The 26,551-nt window shown below is 41.2% G+C and overlaps 1 protein-coding gene across 3 annotated transcripts in view; it reads right to left on the reverse strand.

The window, feature by feature from the left end:
- Positions 1 to 6,279: 6,279 nt before the first annotated feature.
- Positions 6,280 to 26,551, reverse strand: part of IRAK3 (interleukin 1 receptor associated kinase 3) — a 65,237-nt gene continuing 44,965 nt past the window's right edge. For all 3 annotated transcript variants that reach the window (XM_030866365.2, XM_030866363.2, XM_060305830.1), the window contains exons 7-12: positions 23,900 to 24,014; positions 23,110 to 23,228; positions 9,889 to 10,087; positions 9,492 to 9,554; positions 9,235 to 9,399; positions 6,280 to 7,324 (exon numbers count right to left, since the gene is read on the reverse strand). In XM_030866365.2, the coding sequence (XP_030722225.1) occupies positions 6,809 to 7,324; positions 9,235 to 9,399; positions 9,492 to 9,554; positions 9,889 to 10,087; positions 23,110 to 23,228; positions 23,900 to 24,014 (1,177 nt within the window). In that variant the 3' untranslated portion in view covers positions 6,280 to 6,808. The remainder of the gene's footprint in view (positions 7,325 to 9,234; positions 9,400 to 9,491; positions 9,555 to 9,888; positions 10,088 to 23,109; positions 23,229 to 23,899; positions 24,015 to 26,551) is intronic.

The raw sequence follows: 26,551 nt of genomic DNA on the forward strand, positions 1-26,551 counted from the left end.
CTTGTTACTCAGGGGATACCAGACAAATCTATGTGGAAGCGCCAGTCACTAGGGTTGGAAGACAGAAATAATAAAGGGCATTGGAATAAAAGCATTATTACCAGTTGCCAGTTGTTACCGAGGGCACAGCTGAGCGAAGAGTCAGGCAAATGTAGAAATCTAGAGAACATTTTTTTCCAAAATAAAAATAGCTTTATTGTTTTCTGATAATAAAAGTGACACATACTCATTATAAAAACTTCAAATACATAAAAGTCTAAAGAAAGTAAAGAGCACCCAAACGCCACAGCCCAGAAAGAAACCATCATTAACTTTTTAGCGAAGATTTCTCTATGAAACACATATTATTTTAAAATATCTAATGTTATAAATGAGCCCATATTAAACATACTATTTGGTAGTCTGCTTTCTCATTCAATAATATTTCAGGGACAAATTTTCTATAGCAATAAACACAGATCTAAACAATTTTTAATTAGTTGCATACAACTCAATTGTATATTTGTGCTGTAATTTATTTAACCCATCTTCTATGGAAGGATATTTAGGCTGTTTCCAATATTTTAATATGCAAACACTAAAAAGTATATCTTTGCCCTCATGTTTATACACTTGTGAAACTTTTATTCATTAGGATAAATTCCTAAACAAAATGCTGGGTAAAAGTGTCTCACCATTTAAAATTTTGACATACTACCTTCTAGAAAGGCTGTACTAATCTCCACTCCTGCCAATAGTGAATAAGAATACCCATTTGCCCATACTCCTGTCAATTGTTTTAATCTTTGCCCATCTGTGAGGACAAAATTAATAATAATTAAAAATAATAAAAACATATTTATTAGCTGTTTTCATTTTCAAATACGGGATACTTTTAATTTTTTAATTTACTCCTTTTCAGAGCAGGTATTTCCTGGGCTTAAATAAAGAATTTTCAGTTTGTCTCCCCATCAGTGTGACTCAGAATGAGAGTCAACTTCTTGGAACCTCATTTTCCTTGATCTTATAGTAACAGAACCCAGCTCAATAGCTTAGATGATGTGTGAATGCAGGTAGCATAGAACTAAATACACCAATATTAACTGAGTCTGAATCTCCTGCAAGTACACTCTTCCTACCTTCCTACCCTCTATCCCAACTAACATTTGTCTATAAGAAAGTTTTAAAACTAAGGAGCCACTGAAAAACATTGGAAATACTCTCTTGCTACTTATACAGATGACCACAAAAATTTGCAATTAGGCAGATGACATCAGTAAGAAGGCTCTTAAGTGAAAGTTTGGTGGGTAATGCAGGTTTGGTAGGCATCTTTGGAATAAAAATGCCTCCCAAGGAAATACCTGCAATAAAATCTAATGGACCATCAAATACACATAAATAATTTGGGACAGAAAGATGGAAGCAAAATACAACAAACATCAGTTTATTCCCTGTCAAAATGTTGGCTTATCATTGCGTAGACACGGTTTGGGAATGTTTTTCACCGTGAAGCAAATTTATAAGCAACGTATACAATTTCTAATTCCTCTTTTCAAAGATATCACAGATATTAATATTTGAAATTCATAACTTTCATCCAAGAATGGTGAAATGGAACCATTTAAGCAAATGATTGGTGACAGTCTGGATATTAGACAGACTTTGGGTGCAATCTAGATGACCATGTTGAGACACTAGATACCAACGATTCTGAAGAGGTTTTGAAGGATTATTCAATTCATTCATTTTACAAATATTCGTTGGGCCTTAGTATGTGCGAGGTACTGTGCTAGCTGTTAGGGATACCAAAGGAGCAAGATATAGCCTCTGCCCTCATGGAAGTTTCAGTTTTATGGAGGAGAGAGAAGTCAACAGGCAGTTCCAGCTTGGGGTGATGGTGCAGTGAGGCATGGGTAGATGCTTCAAATTTCTTAGCAGAAGCCTGCTGAAGATGGCATCAGTAGCCCAATGAATGCCCTGAAGAAGTCATAGGTCAGTGGAAGAAGTGCCGTCATGATTGCCACAAAGTATGCCATAGACACTAACAGCGAAGCCACAGGCTAGCGTGGAGACATGAGCTATAGCACAGGACAAGGAGAAAACCTCTCTGAATCCTGACAAAAGAGCTGGCAGAGAAGCCAGGGTCTATGTCTGGAGAATACTCTTTTTTGAGACGACTCAGTTTGGCTGGTCCCACGGAGATCTGCTGGTCAGTGATAGAACTGAGATTACAACTCTCCCACAGTATTTCCTGTTCATCCACTCACTCATTTTTCACTCAAATGTAAGTTCCATGAAGGCAGGGATTTTTGTTGGTTTTGATCTTCACTGTATCCCCAGCTCTTAGAACAGTGTCTGACACAAAGGAGGCCATCGGTAAATATTTATTCAATGAATGAATGAATCCACTGAACTCATATCAAATGACTGCAGAGGTGGGTGCCTGAAGCAGAGGAACAGAATAATGAAAAAGGCAGGAAACATGGTGAGGCTTCTGTCCCTACTGAAAAGTTTTAGAATCGACAAATGACCTTTGCATAGGGGCTTGAATCTGCAGTGGCTTCTTTGTGTCATGTCGAGTACAAGAAAGACCATGGGCTTTGAAGTCTGACAGAGGTGGGTTCAAATCCTGGCTCCTCCAGATCTGGGACGACCTTAGGCAAGTTACATACCCACCCTGAGTCAGTTTCCTCATCTATAAAATGGGATTCATACCTTCACGGTGGCTGTAAAGGTTAAATGGAAAAAAACACCCACAGCTCTGGACCCGGTTCCCTTTGCCCTCACCCCATCCTTCCAGCCCCAGAGATGGGGCTGTGCAGAGGTCTGGTAGAGCTGTGGACCCCTGGTTCCCTGGATATCCATCCTGGAGTGCTTCTTGGGTGTTCTTTTCTATTTCTCTTAACCCCTTCTCTCTTTCCAGGAAGCTTCTCCAAGACACCTTCCTCGCCCTCTCGAAAGTGCACAGTAAAAAGGGTAAGACCTCTTCCTCACCCTTTCAGCCCTTACTTTCGGTTCCAATAGTTTATGGTTCAAATAACAGATGTCACTGAACAGTTAACTTGGGTAGATGCCTTTTCGTCCTTTCTAAAATGTTTGCTCCTTACTTGGTACCCTAGTAGCTAACACAGTGCCTTGATTCTTCATAAATGCTACTCACATAACCCTCACTTCCTAGACTCATCATACCTCAGGTCATAAAAGCTGTTTTACACAAGAGGACGTACCACCTTATGAAACTTCACAATTATGCAGTGGGTCACAGATCGTTATAACAATTCTCCGGAAGCCAATAAAATTGACTACGTCAGAAATCCCATACCTAATTTCAAAAACAACAAAATACTTTCTTCATGTTTTGGGGATTGCAAAATGGCACAAAAACCTATCAAGTAAATAGGATCTGCCTGGAGGATTGCCCATGGTGCGTTATAAGGATGAAGACGAGTGAAATTCTTTACTAATTCACGTTTGCTGATCAGAGGAAACACTTGGGGGCTCATTATTGGTTTCTTCATGTGTCTTAGTCTTTACATTATGAAGCCACAAAGGTATCCTCTTATTGCCTGTAGCAGGATGCAAGATTTAATTCCTAACAGTTAACATTTATTAATGCACCCACTAGAAGGCAAATCTAGTAAGGACTGCATCACTCAATAGAAAATTCTGGTAATTTCTAGCCACAGTGGTATCTGCTTACCATATCATTAATTAGGTTATTGCCAGCTAATCTGACTTGGTCTTTAAGATGTCTAAAATAGTCACACCCTAGCAAGGTGATCTAGTTAAAAAGATCATTGACTAATAGTATTTCTAGAGCTTCTACTCAGTGCTAAGCAAAATCCCATGGAATAGGTTGGGAGCTAGCAATCTGTGTTTTTAACAAGCCTTCCATGTCATTTTGCTGCATGTTAAAGTTTGAGAAACACTGTTTGTTTTTTTTTTTTTGAGAAACACTGCTTTAAGTCAACTAAGCAAGTTCAAATCAACATCATACCAACGGATTACACATGTGATGAATAATGGTGTGGGCCTGCTGTCAATCAGAGCTTCCTTAATGATCTCTCTTTGAAGGTACTGGGGGATTCGGATTCAAAGTGAAAAGCAGTTTAACACAGAGTCAGTTCTTGATTATCTTGATTACCTCGTTTGAATTATTAGTGGCAACTTCACACAATTCTAGGCTTATTTGCCCGATTCAGCCAAAATACTTTCAGACTACATAAGACAAGCTGAATCGGCCTCAGAATGGCTGGTGATATATAAGGCCAAATGTTGAAGACTTTTACTGATTCCTTGATTAACGTGTATAATCAAGAGTTTTCAAACCGGACAGGTCACAAGAGGTAAAATCACATGAGTCTAGGGCAACGCTTTCCCCTGATAGTCTTAGCATATGGGCAGTTTGGGAGCACTGTGAACACATTCTTCATGCTCAGATGGGGAAGACATCACTGGGCAGCCAGGTCCCCCCAGACCAGCCCTCAGGGATGGCCTCTCCCAACTGCTTGCCTGGGGCTTTTATTTGGCTTGTCAATCAGGCTAAGGCTTATTGTGTTTTGAACCTCACTTCCTGCCATGAGATCCTTTTTCCCAGAATTGTAGCTCCATGTTTCTGACCTTGGTCTGTTAACCTGACCCTGATTTCTGATGACTTCCTTCTTTGATTAATTGTTCTTGAATCTGGACTCCAATCTGACTATGATTAACTCAACCGTACTGACTTATCAAAAAAAAAAAAAAACCTACAAAAAACAATCATAGGCCTATTCCTTTGATGCAGAGAAAACTAGAGGTCTGCCCTTTTATTATAAACATCCTGGAGAGGGAGATTCTGTAAATCCTCTGGAAATGGTTTTCGTGGAGTGTTTCTGTCCATCATCATAAAGACAGTCATTATCCCCACTTTGTTCATTTACTCCGGAATGTTTATTATAGCTGAATTTTTGATTATGTGGGTTCACAGAGATAATGTAACTCAATTTAACTTATAAGGAAACACCTGCTCTGTATAGGATAACATGCTAGGCCCTGAAGAGATGGACCCTACACAGTCAGGGAATGTGACAGACAGAGTAATGGCCCCAAAGATGTCCATGTCCTAATTCCAGAAACCTGTGAATATATGACTTTAGAGGAGAAAAGGGACATTGCAGGTGTGATTAAATTAAGGATCTTAAGATGCAGAGGTTTTCCTGTATTATCTGAGTGGGCCCCATGCAATCACAAGGATCCTTTGGAGGGCCAAAGAAAGAGGAAGTGGTGATGAAAAAGAGTTCAGAGAGAGATCTAGATTTAAAGATGTCATGTTGCTGGCTTTGAGGATAGAGGAAGAAGCCATGAACCAAAGAATGCATACAGTGTCTAGAAGCTAGAAAAGGCAAGGGAACGAATTCTCCCCTAGAGCCTTCAGAAGGAATGCCAAGGACTTCTGACCTCTAGAACTGTAAAATAATTAATTTATGTTGTTTTAAGCCACTAAGCTTGTGATAATTTGTTACAGCGACAGTAGGAAACTAATACAGGAGTTTACCATCTAGGAAGAGAGAGATGATAGCACAGGCAACTTGGATATAATTCAGAAAGTGACAAATATAAAACAGAAATACAGAGACATTGCTACAGATGATACAAATGAACTTATTTACAAAACATAAACAGATTCACAGACACAGAAAACAAACATTGTTATCAAAGGGGAAAGGGGGGGTCAATTAGGAGTTTGGGATTAGCCGATACGAACTACTATATATAAAATAAACAACAAGGTCCTACTGAATAGCACAGGGAACTATATTCAATTTTCTGTAATAAACCATAATGGAAAAGAACATGAAAAAGAATATGTATATATGCGTCTAACTGAATCATTTTGCTGTACACCAGAAACTAACACAACACTGTAAATCAACTGTACTTCAATTAAAAATCTTTAAAAATGGAAAAAAAAAAGAAATTGCTATGGAAATGCTGATAAAGTGATTACTATTGGCTGGAAAGATTAGGAAAGCTTCCTGGAGGATGGCAGTTATGGTGGGCCCTGAAAGACTGGGTAGGATTTCAAAAGGGGGAGATCTAGTAAACACCAGCAGTAAAGGCACAGAGTTGGCATCAAAGAAAAAACTGACCTAGGCCTTTATGACCAGCCATTTTCTTGGAACAAAAATGGCTTGATTAAAATTTCATACATTCTATTCAGGATATAATAGTCTCTATGTAAAAAAAATTGTAATAATAGTCAATATTATAGGAGATAAACTATCTTAAGAGTTTAAATACAGAAATACAGATCTTGGGCATGTCATGGCTCATGTTCAGATAGGCAGACTTGACAGGGATGAACAGAAATATACTAAGAGTTGATTGAAATAAGCAAAAAGGCAATTCTTTAAAAAGGTATGGTATCTATTAACATTTACAAGTTAGACGTTTCTGACGACCTTCGCAAGCAAGCTAAACCAAAACAAGGGAATCCAACTGAACTGAGTGTACCTGGCAGACTGGAGGCTCTGAGGAGTCACGTGGATGCTGAGGGAGAAGACACTGGAATCCACTTCCATTTTGGTAGGTTTTGATTGTTTTGTTGGTCTGAAGTCACAGTCTACAATCTTAAGTAATTCTGAATGGTTCTAATTTAGTCCAGGTTTGATCATGAGGCAATGATCGTGCTAAAACAAAACTTTAAGCCACTCTGTTCTACAAGTTGGAAGGAATGGAATAGAATTGTTCCGATCATTGATCTGCATTACCCAAGTTCACCATCAATCATCCTCTTGGCGCTCCCAATAAAGACAATGTCTTCCCAGGATGAGACCTGTACTCAGGTGCCTCAGCAATACTTGCTTTCTTCTTTATCTTCTGGTGAAACTGATGCCTTTTTGCACTGTTCACATTCATTCCAGGAAAATTCAGAGGAACAGCTAGCCTCCACTGGCATGCTCCTGTAGGAATGCCCTGGAACTTCCGCAGAAGGGTCCCTATTCACACCAGAGGCCCTCACATCCTGGGATGGAGCTGCAGGCTTTGGAGACCAACTTTCTTCACAAGCAGAACTGGGCACGTTGCTAGTGTCCTCATTCCTCCCACTCCCTGTCTTTCTGTCAAAGCCCAGGAATGTAACCTCAGACTGGCTGCATTCAAAGGGAGTTTTCTGAGTCGTTCTCCCTTTTCTCCAACCTTTATCGTGAGGCAGCGATGGATTATTCTGGTTTTCATCATCTTCCACTGGAATACTTGGTACATTATCGAAGAACAGAGGAGAAGGACTCCTGAAGGACTTCAAGGATGTGGGAGGATCTTCCGCAAAATACAAGCTGGCTTGAGTACTTTCAAGGACAGTTAGGACCTGATTAACCAAGAAGCCAACACACATTGGGTGAAGTCTGAATAACCTCTCCTTTTACCTTTTTTTTCTGTCTACCTATTAAGGAATATTCTCTTATTTTCATGAAATAAATTCAACTATAGAATTTGAAATGTGAAGGAATTAAAGATTAGCTAAACTCCTTCATGTTGATAAATTAAGTGACTTGAAGCAAAGTAGAAAAGAAATTGATTATCAAGAGACCTGACTTTATGCCTAGATTTGCCACCAACTACTTTGTGACCTTGGATGAATCTCTTATCATTTTTTACTTCAGCCTTAATATGTGGAGGATTGGAAGGGGTCAGGGGATGGTGAACCCAATCTATAGTTCTCAAATGCCAGACTACCTAGGGAAGCTTTCTTAAAAAACAGATCCCTTAGCCCCAACCTAAAGATGGTCATTCAAAAAATATGGACATGGGGGCCCAGGGATCTGTATTTTACAAGCTTTGCAGTTGATTTGGATATGCAGCTGAATTGAGAACCATTAACCTGATATAAAATAACATACATTTACACACACACGTAATTTAAAAAATACGTATAGAGAGCTTTATAATTTACAAAGTGTTTTCACACACATCACCTCATTTAACCTGCACAAACGTTAATATCCTCACTTTATAGATGAAAAGGCTGAGGCTCAGAAAAGGGAATCACTATCGCTAGCCAGTAAGGAGCAGACCTGTTGCCTGACCCCACGTCTTCCGGCTCCCAATTTCACGTTCCCTCCACTATATATCTCAAAGCTCCTTTCTGGGCCCAAGATCGCAGGCCACACAGCTCTTACTTGTGGTGTCAGGCCTAGAACACAGCTCTCCTGACTCCCAGGACAATGGTCTTTATATTCTGATTATGTCAACTCCTTGTTTAAAACCCTTCCATGGCTCTACAATAGACTTAGGATGGAATCCAAATTCCTAGAATGGAATTCACGTCCCTCGATCACCTGGAACCTCCTATTATTTTAAACACGTCCAGCTTTTGCTCTCCACCATCCCACTTCCATGGTGCTAGACAATCTGCAGTCTTGGTGCCAAGGAATCCACTGCACCTCTGAGCCTTTGCAGGTGTAGATTCTCTCCCTGGAATGTCCTTCCATCTTTAATACCTAAATCCAACCTGTTCTTCAGATCATAGCTCAGCTATCACCTCCATCAAGAAGCTTCCTTGACTTCATAGGCTGGGACGTATTCTGACTCTACGCTCCCATCTATCATCATGCTTATCTTCTGGTACCGAAACTTCATGTTTATAGATCTGACTCTCCCTTTGAACTGTGAGCTGAAGGGCAGCAATTCAGTATCTTGATCACTGTTGTATCACCAGCACCTAGTCCAAAGTCTGGTACGTGCAAAGCAGGTACTAAATATTTGTTTATTGTAAACAAATAAATGTCTAGATGATTAAATTGATGGACAGATGAGTAAATTAAAAAATCAATAAGGGAAATACACGATGCATTTTTTAAAAAATTTGGCCACACCACACAGCATGTGGAATCTTAGTTCCCCAACCAGGGTTTGAACCCAGGCCCTGGCAGTGAAAGCGCTGAGTCCTAACCACTGGACCACCAGGGAATTCCCGTATGCTTCATTCTTAATGGACTGGATCTCTTCACGAACGTTGAATAAAATATTCTCTCCAAATTAGTCACATGTCTTTTCATTAAATTTTTTGTGGTTGCCCTGGTCCCACCCAGTAATACCCTCTTTCAGAGTACCAAACGATGTGACTTTCTGATCTGGAAAAGCTATCTATTAGGTGAGAATTCTCTGTTGAGAGCTGCATTTGTCTCATTGATATTCACATAGATACACAATTTATCCAATTTAGATTTTCCATGGTTCCATGGACTCAGTTTTTAATAAAACCATGGGTATACGTACTTCATCCATCGAGGGTCTTAATTTTGCCCGTGTTGCAGCACACTGGCCTGCCAAAGAGAACAGCTTGGCGGAAAAATTCCGAGGACAGGGATGTACTTTCTTATCTAGAAATGAGATACATGAATCGAGGCCTCTCTTCTCCAGCAATTCTATAAGGAGATCCCTCTAGGAAGAAAAGGAGACAAACTCATCACTGAGAACTCAGAATCTATCCAAAAAGTGACCAAGAAATAGGCAGAGATGAAGACAATTCTTACCAGCTGGATATGCTTTGGCTCATCTAACACCACTTTACAACCTGTCAGAACTTCCATTATTACCTACAAGGAACATATAGAAAGTCAACTACCTAATATTAATATTATACACATAGTAATAATTACTAAATTATTATAAATATTATTAAAATATTACAAATATTAAATATATACACATAATTAGTCATGACTATTAACCTCAATGCTGAATACAGTTCATTCTAATTAATGACTTTACATTTCACTACTTGATTGATTATACAAAATTAATGTATAAGACAATGAGTAACAGAAAATCAATAGGTCTAAAAGCTAAAGCCTTTAAAATAATTCTTGGAATTTAGTGTATTCTTGGCAACAAACTCTTCTACTTTGTTAACTGGTAGTTGGTACTTACAATTCCAAAGCTGTAGACGTCTGTTTTAACAGAAAGTTTGCCCTGTCTGATATACTCTTCTGGCATGTACCACAAATGCTTACTGCTGCTGCTGGTCATGCTTAGGACAGAGCTCTGAGGTTCTAGGTGGGGTCGGATGTGTGCCATGGCAAAATCAGTTAGTTTGGGTTGAAACTGATCATCCAGAAGTATGTTTGCACTGAAATTGTGATCAAGGGCAAACAAGACAAAAACATCATAAAGGTATTTCGAAAACAGGACAAGCTCACCATTATATCTGATCAATTCCAAGTAAAGCCATATGTTATTTTCCATGAACTTTTTAAAGGACATTTTCTCATTTTTCTTAAAGTATAAATACAAGTGTTGTATAAAACCTAAACCAAAATCCTGACCTAGGAACAGCAGGCATTTCAAATTTCCAGGCACATATATGGAGTTGGTGGCTAAAGCTGATGCTTTGTCAACAGGAGAAACTAAAGTTAACCAAAGCAGCTTTCCTTGTGTTCTTCTTACATGCATGTAATGAGAACATTAACTGAGTTTTAATCAGATTATAGTTAAGTGTCTGATGTGCACAGGGCTGTGTTGTGGAATGCCCGGCTTAGAGCTGCTGCTCTGCAGTGATTTGAGGAATCTTCGGTAGCCCCTGCCTTCCTAATAACGCTATTCCGTTGTTCCACCTCTATGGATTTTTTGTCTTTGAGTCTTTTAAAATATAAATATCTGCAGAGGCAAAGGCAAAGGCAAAGGCAAAGGCAAAGGCAAAGTGCTCAGAGTCAGTTTTAGCTGCTTGGCACATAAACACCTCAATAGTCACTTAACATCTTAGCTGAGAATAAGCAGCAGATTCTTTTATCTTTGAAGGGTGGTCTTAGCAGGGGTGGGAAATGATAAGCACACACCTGGGAGCAAGTCCCAGCTCTGCCTCTTCCTGGTTCTGTGACTGCCGGTGGGTTACATCACCCTGTAAGCCTCAATGTCATCTTTCCTCACATGTGAAATGAGGGAAAAAATAGAACTCACAGAACTGATATGGGGCATATAAATACTGGCATACAGTAATGCTCAATACTGGTAGCTGAGATGAAGATTAGCAACCCCTCATAAGACAGCAGATGGATATTGATAAAAGAAGTGGGTGGATCGTGAGAAAGCCATCTACTTTTCCACTTTACTTAGGGCTATCTAGAGCTTGCTTTTCGTCCCCTGAAACCAAAGCTTCCAACAGTAGGCCTGCCCATCCAAAATGCCACATGGGATATTTGTAGTAAAAGTGGTAATAGCTATAGGATAAGAAGAAGAAATTCTTAGTCTAGAAGAAATATTGGATCTTATGAAAGAAATTCTTGCTGTCCCTATACAAGTAGGCCCACAGGCAGACCCTAGTTCTAAACTACAGGTCTTATTATGATTCAGAGTATTGAGTCCTAGTTCTATTTAGAGGACTTGATGCTAATGTCTTGAGAATTCTAGTCCAGACTTTGTCTAGGACTGAGTTGACAACAGACAAAATGATGGGACTCCCCAAGGCCCTTTAAGGATAGAGAAAGAAGTGCTCTAAACTTTATTTCACTCTCCCTCCTCTAAAGGTGGCAGGAGAGTTTCAAGGTCCAAAGAGCCCACCTTGTCCATAAGCTGAGGGCCTTTACCTGTTGCGTGATCCTTGTACCTACAAGGGGAAAGTCAGAGAAGGCCTGGCTCTCTAGACTTGTATCAGTAAGCACAGTCCTCATTATTCTCCTTGCCTGGTCTTTTCTCCCCAGATATTTCAAACCTGGTAGTTTCTGAGGCCAGATGGGGTCTCACACAGCACCATCTATGTTACTCCTTACCTGGTCTTCCACTTTCTCAGTTGGAGAACAGTGGTAGCTACCCTGAACCTCTGAATATGGGGAATACATTAGAGCCAGATCCTACCTTCAACCCAGCTCTAGATAAGAACAGACATTTAGCTCTTAATGACTTCTTCCATAGGTGTACTCTTCACTTGCTCAGATCAAGGCTGGGGCTTCCAGAGATGCCCTGATCATTTCAGAGTCCCGGGGTATTTAATGCAGGAGTTTGCCAGGTGTGCCTGGCAAGTGAGGTGAGGTGGGCAGAGAGTTTCATTAACTCTCATTACCAGGACCCAAGCTTCTGCCCCCCTGAGAGCCTGGCTCTCTTCTGCCCCCCTGCCCTACCACTGCCCCCCACCCCGCTTTATTTCAGCATAAGAGGAGGACAGCAAAGATCTGAATGCCAGATCTTCAAGGTCAAACATCTCATCCTCTTCTTCCTTCACCCTAGCCTTAAGAATGGTATAAAACCATAACTTAAAAGAGAATGCAAAAAGCTGAACTGGTGAAACGGAATCCCTGAAGAATACGTCTTTTCTAACTACAAAAGGAAAAAAAAAGAAACACCACCACTCATAATCTAATCCATTATTTGATCCTCAGAAAAACTGGGGAAGTTTTCAGCAACTGGTGACTCATGCTTCTGTAAGAGGCAGAGGTGAGCTGAGTAACCACAGCGTTACACAGCGTTACACAGCGTTACACAATAAAGGACTTTGGGTTACACAGAGGACTTTGGGTCAGTGAGAAGCCATCAATAAGAATGTGAAATTGTTCCAGGGCACTGCATTTACACTTTGAATAATGAAAGTGTAAAGACAAATTGTTTACCAGCAGACTTTAGTGTACAACATAAATTTTGAGTCCAGTGATTTACTCTGTTCTAAATAAAGGTTAATGGTAGCTGAGGAAGAAGGATGTTCTCTTTTAGGAAAGTGGGAACTGCAAAAGGCCCTTCAACAATCAACTGTACCTGAATTCTTTCCCCTCCTTCAACCTCAAATAGAATGTTCAAACATAAGGTGCCTTCAGCTACCTTGCAGGTCAACTGAATGCGTTCACCCTACAGGAGTGAAAACAGACTAACAAAACGAAGACAACATAAAATAACTAAAATCACGTAACAACAGAATGCAACAAACAGATGAGAAACATCCAATGGCCCACGCCTTCAATTTAGTGCTTCTACCACCTGTTTCTTCTCTTCTCTCCCACAAGGCTACTTACTGTAGCAGAGAGACCACCACCTCTCTAGATAACTCTTCTAGAAGAAGGACTAGTAGTGGTACATTAAGGTGATGGGGAAAAACCCACACAAAGTGGTGAATTTGTATTCTGATTCTGGGGATGTTACTTCATCTCTCTATTGCTAGGGGTCTCTAGGACAACTCTTTTTGGGTACCTTCGACTCACGTTGTCTCCTAATTTAAAGCTGAAGCCCTTGGGCCTTAAATATAAAGCAAGATGATACACCTAGACTGTAACGCAGGATCTGAATTTAAGTGCAAATATGTTTGACATGTGAGCGCATGACTGGTTTTTAAAAATCTGTATCTATATTTTGATTTTAGGGGGAGTTGTTCGTGCTCAGTAGCCCAGTCCCTGAATACCTGGCAACTCTCAGGAAAAGTCTAGACTTCACTTAATTGGCCCCAGAGATAAAGAGCACCCAACTGGCTCTCCATGACAGCCTGAGGCAACAGGACAGCTTGCTGTCTGTGTCACTGCTGTTGCAACACTAAGACACCCCTCACCAGATGAGGGAAGACCCAGTTTCTCCGACAACCTGCAGATTACTGGAAAAAGGCATACACACCCTCTCCCACTTCAGCATGCAGTGTATCTGGCCTCAAATGATGCGAAGCTGAAACCCTTAATGCCCCTCTTGGATTATACAGCTTTCCCTTTCTATCCCATTGACCTAGGCAGCACTCAGAGACAGTATTATGGCTTGTTCTTGCTTTATTGGTGTCTTGTGAGTCCTAGGCCCAGACGATAAGGGGTCTTCCTCCTTTAAATGTGAAATTTCGTCTCTGACCAAACTAGCGCAACTTCCCTAAGCCTCAACTTCCTTGTAGGTAAAAAGATCTGATGATGCTTACCTCACAGGATTGTTACAAGGCCTAAATGAGAAAACATAAGCAGAGTGCCTGATGCACAGGGAGAGCCTCGAAACATGCTTTCAAGGATGTAGTCTGGCCACTGTCCAGCCTATACCCACCACCTTACCTTAAAATCCTACAGAACTTGGTTAGGTGTCTCTAGAAGTTCAAGGACACCAATTTGATGTAACAAAGGTACAGAGGGTTGCAGGATAACCCTGGAGATCTGAACACCCTTGGGTTAATCAGTTTCCAGGCATCAGTTGTGTTTCAAAATAGTTCCAGAGAACTTCTGGAAGAACCTGACTAAACTAATATTCCCAGATATTTTAAGACCATGGAGAGAAAAATATACATATTGTTTGGTATGTATGTGCGCAAGCATGTATGCATTCCTGTATATAAATAAATGAACACTGGGGTTTAGAGACAATAGTGGTAAATAAAATTAATAGGGAAAATTTTAATTTACGTAATATTTGTTTTGGCATTCCTTAGAAAAAATGAACATATTTGGATATTTTAGAAGAAGGCAGGCACCAGGGGGGAAACAGGAAAAATCTGAAGAAAAAGAATTGCTATAGCTAAAATGTCTCTGAAAAACAAAAGTAGGTTTTTCTTGGCGGGGGAGGGGGGTGACGTCAGACAGGGAGGAGACTGGTTAATTAAACCATCAATCAAACAAACATTTGCATTCCCTGCATTTTCGGTCCCTGCTGAACGCTGAGCTGGAGCCCAGTGGCCTCGCCACTCACATCAGGTCTTGCGGTAAAGGCAGGAGGAGCTTGGGCCCATGGGCAAGGGTGACACAGTCACAATGAAGGAGCCCATGTGTGGCTGCCCACCCTCCTTCCCAACTACTCAGTCTTTCTAGTCCCTCACAAAGGAAATTCCCTACGCACTTACTAGGCCATATATATTTGATCAATGTCCATTTTTTAAAAATTCATTTTTAAGCAGATGGCTTCTTCCTTCCTTTCTTTCCTAGACCACCTCCCTTGTATGAAAGACTGTTTCACTTGGCAGGAGACACACGGCCATACCATAAGAGAACATGATATTGTAAGGAAACATTAGAAATGTTCCCCAAGATTATCTCCTCACTTTGGCAACATTAACAAGAATGAATGTCTGGGATGAAAAATGCCAGGGGTAAAATGCATTTCAATTTAAAATCATTCATAAATGTGAAAACAGTTAAGCTCGCTAAGGAATAAGATGGAAATAACAAGAAGGTTTACTGCCTTCAGATGCTTTTATGTGATCCCGTAATTCAAAAACTTCTTCGTTTTCCCCAATAAAAATGTGAGGGTCTTTCGCCAAGAACAGAGACTTCAACTCTTTAGAATTCTTTTCTTTCAATACTTTTCCTCCTCAAATTCCACCATCTGGAAATGGATTTTGTTTTTATAACATTCTCTTTGCAGAGTTCAAATTACTAAGACATTTTGGGGGTAACTAAACCAGCAGACTTCTTGAAAATACCTTTGAAATGTGGTCTCGGCTTCATCCTTGGTGTTCTGCAGCTGTGTCCTTGACAGTGTCTTCCTTCAAAGACCATTTACTCTCCCTCTCTGCTTGCACAAGGCGAAGATTCCGAATGCAGACCACCAGGCCTAATCTCCCCCGCAAAGTCGGCTGCCTGCTGCCGTCTTCACTAGGAGTCCAAGGTCAACATTTCCAAATTTGCACATACTAATTATGTTCTCCTCTCCTGTCCCATTTCCCTGCCTCTGCTGATGAAGCCGACATGCTCCCAGGAGTGCCGGCTAGAAAGGCTTAATTGCCTAATAAGAGCATGACTGCTGGACCCACACAAGCGTGGAACCCACCTCCTCAACCCATCTACAGATATGTGACTGAGGCAGGTTACTAACCTCTGGAAGTCTCAGCTTTCTCCTCTGTCAAACCAACGAACTTGATAAGACCAAATGATACGTAAACTCAGTCCCCTGGCTTTCACTGAGTTCCCTAATACGTCTGCAGCCTATCAGCCACGCTGAAGGTACTGACGCTTAGCAGCGCAGTCAGGATAGACTGGGCTTACTGCTGTCTGGGGGCCTTCTTTATGCTGCTCCCCTTACCTGCAAAGTACTCCCTCCCACTTATTGTCATCCAAATCCACTATGCGGCTTGATTCACCTCCTCCATGGAGTTTCCACTCGACTGCTCTGAACTCCAGCGGCCCTCCTTTCTCCAAGTTCCTACTGTACACCCTGCCCTCTTCGATTTGGCACTCCCTCCGAGACCAGCTTCTGCTGTTTACAGAAGCATAATGCTGAATCTATAGAAGATACCAAGTAAACATCTGATCATATAATCAGTTTGTAAATTAAGAGAATTTGAAACCGTAAGCAGCCTTAGACCACTGGGCATAGGGCAGGTATGTGGCCCAAATGTGGCCAAAACATCCTCCCACATTCTTGGCAGACATCACTAACCGAGTTCAGAGCCACCCACCCCAGATTCCCTTTCGACAAGGCACACAGGAAGTCATTACCAACCAATCAAAGATGGAATGTGAGACGAAACAGATTTGTCATCGCTGCTAAAAGTATAACCACTTTTTTTCAGATGAGGTAAATGAGGCCCAGCTGGTTGAAATGACTCATTCTATGCAAAATAGCTTACACTAAAGCCTAGCCCTCCTACTTCCCTGTTCAGTGTTCTCTCGATTTACTATAGTTAACTGAAAGAAACATCTTTTGATTCAGCTATTCGTAAAAGATCAAGAAACTGTTGATTACAAGGCAGAAAGGAAATGAATTTTATCCCTTCTTCTCTTTAGTTGTATATAGATCATTCCGGTGCCAAGATAACGGCTAATGGGCGAGTCACATTTTGGTGCAGTGCAGAGGAAGTTCCAATCATTAGAGCTGCGCCCAAATAGAGGTCTAACAATGTGCTGTGCAGGGGTCCAAGGACAGGTCAGATGAGATACCTGAGTCTCCATTAGGTGGGAGGAACTAAACTCACTGCCAAACCCTGGGTTGTGCTCCACAGAGATAATCTTATTTCATCCTCACAACCCTGGGAAGAAGTACAGTGCTTCTAGTTCCATATAAGGAGACTGAGCCTCAAGGAATTGAGTAATTTACCCACGATCACACTGCTGGAAAGTAGTAAAGCTGGCGTTTGTACTGAGACCTGGGAGACCCCAAAGGCCACACCCTTAGGCAGTGACAAGAGACAGGGGCAGCAATGAGATCACTGGGGTGGGTGCTGGAAAGGGGGAAGGACAGGGAAAAGACTGGGGAGGGGTGTTTCTGAAAACAGGCAAGTCAGAACTCTCCCTAACCTGCTCTAGGGTGAGCAGGTGTCTGGAGGTGCCTCCTGAAACATATCTGAGCTCATCCTCACTCGGGAGCTGATCAGGGGAAAGCTTGGCCAAGATCTAAGAAAATGTTTTGTCATGTCATTCTCCAGCCACAACCCCTAGATTTGTGAGTACAGAGCACAGTACAAAAACAAGCAGGTGAAATGGCACAGAATTTGAAAGCAAGAAGAGGTCCAACTCGAGATTATCCCACTTGGCTCTGATGTACAAGTGAGAAAACTGTGGCCTGAGAGTGGGGGCCAGGGCCTGGACTCGAACCGAGACTTCCTGTGCTCTTTCCACGTCACCCCCGTGACAGCATTTCGTGTTGCCCAGACAGAAGGTGCTGCTCACACTTTGGGCGCCAGGCTGCTGAAGGATGATCTTACAATCTTCATTTTTTAAACTATTTTTAAAACGACGAAGGTGTGAGATTATCAAGCTTCTTTGCAGACAGAATTAATTACAGAGAATGAAAAGAAACTTTGGGATATCATTCAGCAACTAGAGACTCCTTCTTGAAATTTCTGATTCCCTGGTTTGAGACAGAAAGGTCTGATGCTGAGTTATTATTTTTCTAATAAATTTTATTTTTATTATAAGAGTAGACATAATCCTTAAATAAGAATTTAATATCAAGTAGAAGTAAAAAATAAGCCATTAAATGAAAAGCCATAGTCTCTCCATCTAATTAAAGCCTTATTGATATTTTGGTATGCTCCACTTTTAATCTTTTTTTTTTAATTCCTGAAGTTGTAGTTCTACAAGGTTATAATTGTGTACTGCTTACTATTTCAATTTGGCTTTTTGCACTGTCACTTTACGTACACTGTATGTTATTTCATACTATTAAAAACAATATTTAATAATGTCAAATGATGCATGATAACTCTTCGGTGATTCATCAGTCTGAGGCCCAAGTGCAGAAAAGGAAAGAAAGGTTTTCCATTTCTCACTTCAACAAAAGCAGGGCCCTGACTTACTCACAGAAAAGGTCACTGTTTTAACACATACTGAGATGCCCTTTTTTGAGCCAATTATCAGGGCTGTGCCATAAAATGACATCTCTTCAAGAAGCTGCCTTTCCTCGCAAAGAATTAGAAAATTAATATGACAAAGGCCGAATAGTAGGGATTTCAGACGTCCCTGAAAGCACAAGGCTGTACACAGTGGGACCAAGAATCGGGGAGGCCCAAGTTTAGAATGGAGTAAAGGATTCATTTAAAAGAGATTCAGCAAGAGGGAAGAGATATGGGAACATATGTATATGTATAACTGATTCACTTTGTTATAAAGCAGAAACTAACACACCGTTGTAAAGCAATTATAACCCAATAAAGATGTTAAAAATATAAAAATAAAAGAGATTCAGGAGGGTGATCTAGGTCAGCCAATTCACGTTTGGTCAAGACTGCAGGGGACTGAATGTCATTACCATCTGACAGATGTTCAGTGCCCTGAATGAAATGAGCTGTTCTCATTCCAGTTTCTAGAGAACAGGTGTGCACATCACCAAAGGAAGGGGGGAAAGGCTACTGTTATAGTTGGCACTAATTAACACCTTTGCCGGCAGGCTCAGCAGAAAGGCCAAGAGTGCAGTGACTGTGGAGGGGGCTGAATTGCTCTGGAACAGACGGGGACACACTGATGAACCCTTGTGAAACCACAATTCTCAAATCAATGCCCAGAGCCCCAGAATTCCACACCTTGACACATGACTGGGTGGGTGTAATCTATAGATGGTTATGTTTGAGCCCTTGAACCCTCTGGAAAACCCAGAAAGGCAACAATCCGCAGCAGCCCCTTCACCAACAAAAAATAAAATAAAATACACTGCTAGCTTCACTTCCAGCTCAATCCTGCCTCTTCCATGAAATTCTACCTTTCTCTGATCAGATCTCTTTTGCTACTCGTATCAATATTACCTGCTGAGCACTCTGTGTTATTTAAGTGATTTTATAGCTCAGCACATCCAGACAAACACCTGGGATACTGGCCTGAAAGTTATAGCCTCCTTTTAAATTGTCAGACCACCTAAGAGACTTCAGAACCTTTCTGTTCCCACCTATACCCCAGAGAGAAGAAGCCTCAGAGCCCCTTGTAAGAGCCTAGCTTATCAAACCCAGGTCCTCAGCCTAGGAAGTGTTCAAAGCTCCATCCAACCCTCTCCCCACAGTTTTCCTTATTTTTCTCCAGTCTTATCTTTCATTATTCTCCAATCTCATCCTTTCCTCTCCAATCAACCAACTTGTCTTTTTTTTTTTAAAGTGTTTATTTATTTATTTATTTGGCTGTGCCGGGTCTTAGTTGCAGCATGCGGGATCTTTAGTCGTGGCACGTGGGATCTAGTTCCCTGACCAGGGATCAAACCCAGGTCCCCTGCATTGGAAGTGCGGAGTCTTGGCCACTGGACCACCAGGGAAGTCCCTCAACTAACTTGTCTTGATTTCATTATACACCCAGCATTTCTTTACTCTGTTCCCTTGAATAAATTATGCCTCCACCAGGAATATTCTCTTCTCTTCTTTCAACCAATCCACTGACAATGACCATCTCCTCAAAGATTTGGCTTGGAACTACCTAATTAGAATTAGCCTTCTCAGACCAACCACACATTAGGCATATATGGTGTCACACTATATATTTTCTGTGTTTTCACTATCGATCTGATCACCAGGTTGAAGCTTCCAGGTCAAGACTATGATCGTCAATGTCTTCCCCCCACTGTGGTCTAAGACAATGCTCTGCACACAGCAGATGTCCCATAAATATTTGTGAACTAAAATGAATGTGATTTGCAAAATGTTCAATAAACATGTGCTAACACAGAAAAGATTTTTATTAAAAGAGAACTTAGTTTGTAGGTCCACTTTTCAAACGCAATAAATTGATGACAGAGGTAAGGGCTATGGACTGAATATTTGTGTCCCCCCTAAATTCCTATGTTGAAATCCTAACCCTCAATGTGACGGTATTAGGAGGTGGGGCCTTTGGGAGGTGATCAGGTCATAACGGCTCCCCTCATGAATGGGATTAGTGCCCTCATAAAAGAGACCCCAGAGAGACCCCTCACACCTTCCACCAGAGAAAAGACGGCCATCTGTGAGCTCTCACGGGACACAGAATCGGCCAGGGCCATGATCTTGGATTTCCCAGCCTCCAGAACTATGAGAAATAAACGTGTACTGTGTATAAGCCACTCAATTTACAGTATTTCTGTTAGAGCAGCCCAAACGGACCAAGACAATAAGTAAAAGGGTGATAAGTAAAAAGGCTGACGGGCCAGAATATCTCTTAGCCTCCGCCTCTGCTACTCCTACCACTTCTGGACCATTGTAACAGGAGCCACCATTTAGTGAGTGCATCCTCTTTGCCAAGCAGCAGATAGACTTTCTGCCATTTAACCCTAAGGGGTAGAAGCTATTATTCTCTTATTAGCACTTCGCAGAGGAAAAAACCTGAGGCGTAGAGGAGTCAAGCAGTTGGCTCAGAATCGCATTTTAAAGCCAGCTTCTTAAACCAGAGCTCTCTGATTTAAACGATTGTGGATACTGAACTAAGAGGACAGGATGGCAAGAAGGTGGGGAGGAAAGTACAAGAAAAAGAAAATCACTTGGTCACATTTTGCAGCGCGCCATGCAGCCGACTTCCTCCCTAACTGTGGCGGCTGCAGTGGTGTGGCCCCATTCTTCCTTCCTGATCCAGGGAGGCACTCGGTCCCCAACAGGCAGGTGTGGCTGCTGAGGGCTCCCAGTTGAGCCCCAACCTGGGAATTGCTAGTGGGAGAAGGGAGCTGCCTCACCCCAATACAGCCCCACTCAAGGCTGGCTGGATGCAGGGATGCCAAAACCCAAGCACCTTGCCTCATCTGGGGATAGTTTCTAAGGGCCACCCCAACTCCAGCAGTCCCCGTGGCATCTGCCGAGGCCTCTACTTCCATATCCCAGCTCAGCTTCTCCAACTGCCCAATTCTGTCTTCCTCCTCCTTCCCTTACTTTTGTTATTCCCGAGAGCATTCTCAAAAAATTCCCCTGCAGGCAAATCTCTGCCTCTGAGCCTACTTCCTGGGAACTTGCCTGAAGACACTTGCCAATCACGAGGAAGCAGAAATGAGGGTCACAGCCTGTGCTCTGACCTGAAAGCAGGAGAGCCGTGCTGGAGGGGCACATGCAAATCTCCCTGCCCAGTGTCGGGAACTTGCCTGAAGACACTTGCCAATGATGAGAAAGCAGAAATGAGGGTCACAGCCTGTGCTCTGACCTAAAAGCAGGAGAGGCATGCTGGAGGGGCACATGCAAATCTCCCTGCCCAGTGTCAGCTGTGGGAAAGCCTTGTGACTCAGGCAGAGCCGGGATCCTGATGTTCCCTTTGCTCTGGTCGGTGGCCTTCCCTGTCCCCCTCTCCCATCAAGTACCAGGACCTCCACACTGTCTCCCTTCTCATCCCTCTTTCCTATCAAGCTCTGCTTTCAGGAAAGGAGGTAATGAATCAGTCACACAAAAGGAAAATGTTTAAAATTAATGGATTACTTCATGGGATTAAAAATAAGTTCAGGGCTTCCCTGGTGGCGCAGTGGTTGAGAGTCCGCCTGCCGATGCAGGGGACACGGGTTCGTGCCCCGGTCTGGGAAGATCCCACGTGCTGTGGAGCGGCTGGGCCCGTGAGCCATGGCCGCTGAGCCTGCGCGTCCGGAGCCTGTGCTCCGCAACGGGAGAGGCCGCAACAGTGAGAGGCCCGTGTACCAAAAAAAAAAAAAAAGTTCAAGCCACTTTAAACCAAAGAAAGAATATGTATAGCAAAATTCCAGGTATTTATTTATCTATCTACCCAGTTAGAACGTATATTTAAGCACCTACAGTGCTGAGCTGGCTGAGAGCTGAGTGGAAGAGGGAGGTTCCACTAGGTGGAACCTAGGGGTTGGTTCCACCAACCGCTGAGACTTTCACTGTCCATCTCTGTCCCCGGCCCCATGAGGGCGCACAAATTTTACACTGATTCCACGGGCAGTTGATGAACTGCCACACTGCGACAGCAGCAGATTGCCTACGGGTTGTGTCCCCTCCACCCTACCCCCACCACTCCCCCAGGACAAAACAGAATCTAGAGTCTTTTTATATGAAATTCACTTCACCAGAAAAACAAAGTAAGCAATCAGTTCCTCTTCGGTTCAACTTGAAGGCGCACTTAAAGCTTTTCCCAAGATACTAGGTGATGGTTCATAAGAGGCAGAGCCTTTTAAATTCAGTCTCCCCTGCTATTCAGCAAAGGTGTATTTACCTACTTTGAGACAGGTTCATGATGAAGGGCACACAGGAAAAATGCAGAGCGCGGTGGGGGTGGGGGGGGTGGTTTGCTACAGGGTATACTCTTTGTTTGAATGATTCTTTATGTCTGCTGAAGAAGAAAGAAGACGGAAGATGTTGCTTCTAATTTTCTCACGTGTCTCAAAAATGAACACTGGGATTGCCGCTCAGCTTGTCACAGGTGAGTACCTACAGCTAGGAGGCAGCGGGCTCAGTGGCATGGCAGGAGGCTGGAGACTCAAGGAGGAAGAATTTAAATTGCCGATCACTACTGTTATCTTGTGAGGAGTCCCTGTATAAGCCACTTAACCTTTCCTGAGACCTCAGTTTCTTTTTTTAAAAAAGTGAGATGCATACAGGTTCATTTCACAGTTTGCTGTGCGGTATAATTAATAAAATACACAAAACTGTCTATCCTACACTGTTCATTAATAATTCCCAAAGATAATACAAACTCTCCGATTGGCAATATAAGTGCAGCCTTTAAAATTTGGTAGACATGTTTTCATTAAGAGGTAAGATTTTAAATACTTCAATGAGATTTCTTAACACATACACACACACACCAGGGAAACTATAGACAGAAAATAGGGTGAAGTCCGACTCATCCATGATGATGAAAGGGGCCTTCAGCTGTAACCTACAGCTCTGGGATAATTTACCTTGATATACTGCCACAGATGACGGAGCACGGTTCCGTGTTGTGCAAGTACTGAACGGCTTTGGTTGTTCCTATTAATATACTGATTCGAATGTGCCAAGAGAGTGGGGCTGTGTCACCCTGAAAAGACAACAGTAGTTGGTTTGGTTGTATTTTCTGAGTAAAAACCAATACACGCTAATGAGGAGGTGGCGAGAGGGGGTAAATGAACACTGTAGTTTACCATAACCGATTTTTAATTCAAAATAGGTTTTCCTCTACTACCAACGCTGGTTCTAGGCCCCTTTATAGGCAATGGAAATACCCAATAATTTTAATGTTATTTTAATTGAAATATGGCTAATAAGATGTTTAAGAGTTCATTAAACAAGATTTTAAAATTATTGTGGCACAATAGTGTGGGTAACTGAAAATAATCCATTTTTATTCTCATCTTAATTGAAATTTAACCAATTTGGAATCAGTTTTTAAAACTTATCTTTCAGAAACATCACAAAAGAGAAACCATGGCATTTATTCAACCTCGTTCCTTCTCTTTAAGGTGTCTATCACTTTTATGTCTATCCTTTGTACTGAATGGTACTTTGCGTAAAGTTATGCAAATAAAAATTATCTGAGAAATAAGGGTAGTTGATGTAAACTCATTTGAGACATGGTATCAATGAGGAGTAAGGACCCAGCAACTCTTCTGGCCACCATGTTGCACAACACACAATAGCTCAAGTATTTCAGCAGCTGCCTCAGGGCTTTAGAGGGTCAGAGTATCAGGCAGAGTAATAGATATAACTTACTACACACTGTAATCTGTCAAAAAGTGATCCATTTCTCATATACGGATAAACCAGGCAAAACTTCTCACTCTCTGTAAAATATGCAGCCAACTCCAATATGTTTGGATGTTGGAACCTTGAAACAAAAGATTTTTTAAATCCATCAAACTGTTTATTCAAATAGGAAATGAATAACACTGTTTTGGGGATGGTAGGGTGGGTTGGGGAATAGGTATAAAGCAGAATATAAATTTGGCCAAGAGAGAAGGAATTTCAATGGACACATGATACAGATTTGCCTTCCAAATTGGTCTAAAGCGTTCTGACAGATATTAGCCAATATCCAAACATAAGACAGACATCTTAAGAAAGTAAAGAGTTCTTAAGATTTGGGGTTTGGGAAACTTTACAACAAATAGAAAACAATATTTGATATTAACTTATTTTTATCAACATGAAACCCAATATAACTTATTTATTAAAGATAATACAAGTGAAATTATCCATTTCATTGCTTCAGGTATACATGTGTAACTAAAATCACCAAAATAGAAGAGTTCGGAAGACTGTTTTCATTCATCCATTTACTGAATGCTACCATGTCAAGTGCTGTACTAGGCCCCAGTCACACAGTTAAGAGACATCCAGTGCCTTCAGAAAGCTTGTAGTGTTACCTGAAACCCATGTGACTAGTAAAGTTTGATGTTGAAAAACACATCACTGATTTTTAAATCCCAGAATTCTGTGTCAGTATCGTATACATTTTTCAGGTTCTTTTTTAAAAAAACTCTATTTCTTGAGGGCATGTGTCATCACTGTGAAAACCAATGGAACCCAGTAACAGCTATGAAATATAAAACATGTGAAATTCACCACACATACTGTGAACTCAGCTCAATTCAACAATTATTTATGGAACACCTTCTATGTCTTAGGCATGCCTGGTGATATTAAAATAAATAAAGCTATTTTTCCATAAATGGTGTTATATATAAAATCCTATTATAGGGCTTCCCTGGTGGTGCAGTGGTTGAGAGTCTGCCTGCCGATGCAGGGGACACGGGTTCCGGGAGGATCCCACATGCCGTGGAGCGGCTGGGCCCGTGAGCCATGGCTGCTGAGCCTGAGCGTCTGGAGCCTGTGCTCCGCAATGGGAGAGGCCACAGCAGTGAGAGGCCCACGTACCGCAAAAAAAAAAAAAAAAAAAAAATCCTATTACACATTTCTTCAGTAGCAAAACTTACCTATAAAACACACGTGTGTGTGTGCATGTGTGTCTGTGTCTGTGTGTATATATATATATATATATATATATATATACCTCCCTTCTGAGTCCCTCTATTCCTTCTTCCTCAAGAAAGGCAATGTGTGGGTGTGTGTAAGTATACATACATAAACACATAATACAATCCCTTAAGTAGTTCCCTTAATATTAAACAAAAAAACCTCATCCTCAGGTCTCAGCTTAGACGTTACTTTTTCCAAGACACCTACTCTGCCGCCCACCCGCCTCCCCAAATTAGCATTTCCTCCTCCCTCAGTGCTCTGTACTTGCTTGTCTTATTAGTTAACTTACTGAAATTGCCTGTTTGCCTGTGCACTTCTCCCCTAAACCCACTCCAGACAGTATGTTCTAAGAGGAGAAGCCTGCCTCTGACCTACTTACTAGCAAATGTCTGAGAAGAGGGAGATTGAGTATGATTCAGGAAATAAACTGGATCTTGTTAAAAAAAAAAAAAAAGTACGCTCTGCCTCAGTTTCCTAATCTGCAAAATGGGCATAATAGCAGGACTCACCTCACAGGATTGTTGTGAGGATTAAAGAATTAACACATGTGAAGTACTTGGTATAGGGCCTAAAACTAAAGAAATATTAGCAATATAAATGATAATGATGGCACACCAGGAATATTCAATGTCATAGTTGTTAATTCTCTCTAAAGTAATACATAAATGCCTCAGCAGAATAAATCCAAATGGATCAGATATACAAATGTAAAAAATGAAAATATAAAAGTACTTGGAAAAAATGGCATAATTCTTTTATAACCTCTCAGTGGGGAAGGCCTTTTAAACTATAATATAAAACCCAGACTCCATAAGAGAAAGTATAGATTAAATTCAACTACATGAAAACTGTTTCCACATGGTCAAAACTAGAATAAGCAAAGACAAATGAAAATGTGGTAAAAAATTATTTGTATCTTGTAACATAAAAATAGGGCTAATTTTCTCTAATATATAAAATGCTCTTACAAACCATTAAGAAAAAACCCAACAGCCTAATAAAAAAATGGGCAAAAAACATTAACAGATATTTCATGGAAAAGGAAATACATCTCAATATATGAAAAGATTCATTCATCATAGAAAAAGAAATTTAAACTACACTGAGAAACCATTTCCACTTAGCACATCAGAAAAAACTAAAAGAATAAACGCTATGTTATCAAGAATATGGGGAACCAGGCACTCTAACATATGACTGGTATAAGTGTAAATTCGTACAGCTTCTACTGGAGGACAATGTGGTAACATGTAACACATACAACCATTTGACCCTATAATTATGTGAAGCTTTCTTAGTTTTCTAAGCGATATTAAAACTTAGATAAGTTTTCCAACAGGTCTGAAATAACATATATAAAAGGTTTCTTGTTGTAGCATTTTTTTT

This window comes from Globicephala melas, chromosome 10 (assembly GCF_963455315.2).
Source record: "Globicephala melas chromosome 10, mGloMel1.2, whole genome shotgun sequence".
NCBI classification, from domain to species: Eukaryota; Metazoa; Chordata; class Mammalia; order Artiodactyla; family Delphinidae; genus Globicephala; species Globicephala melas.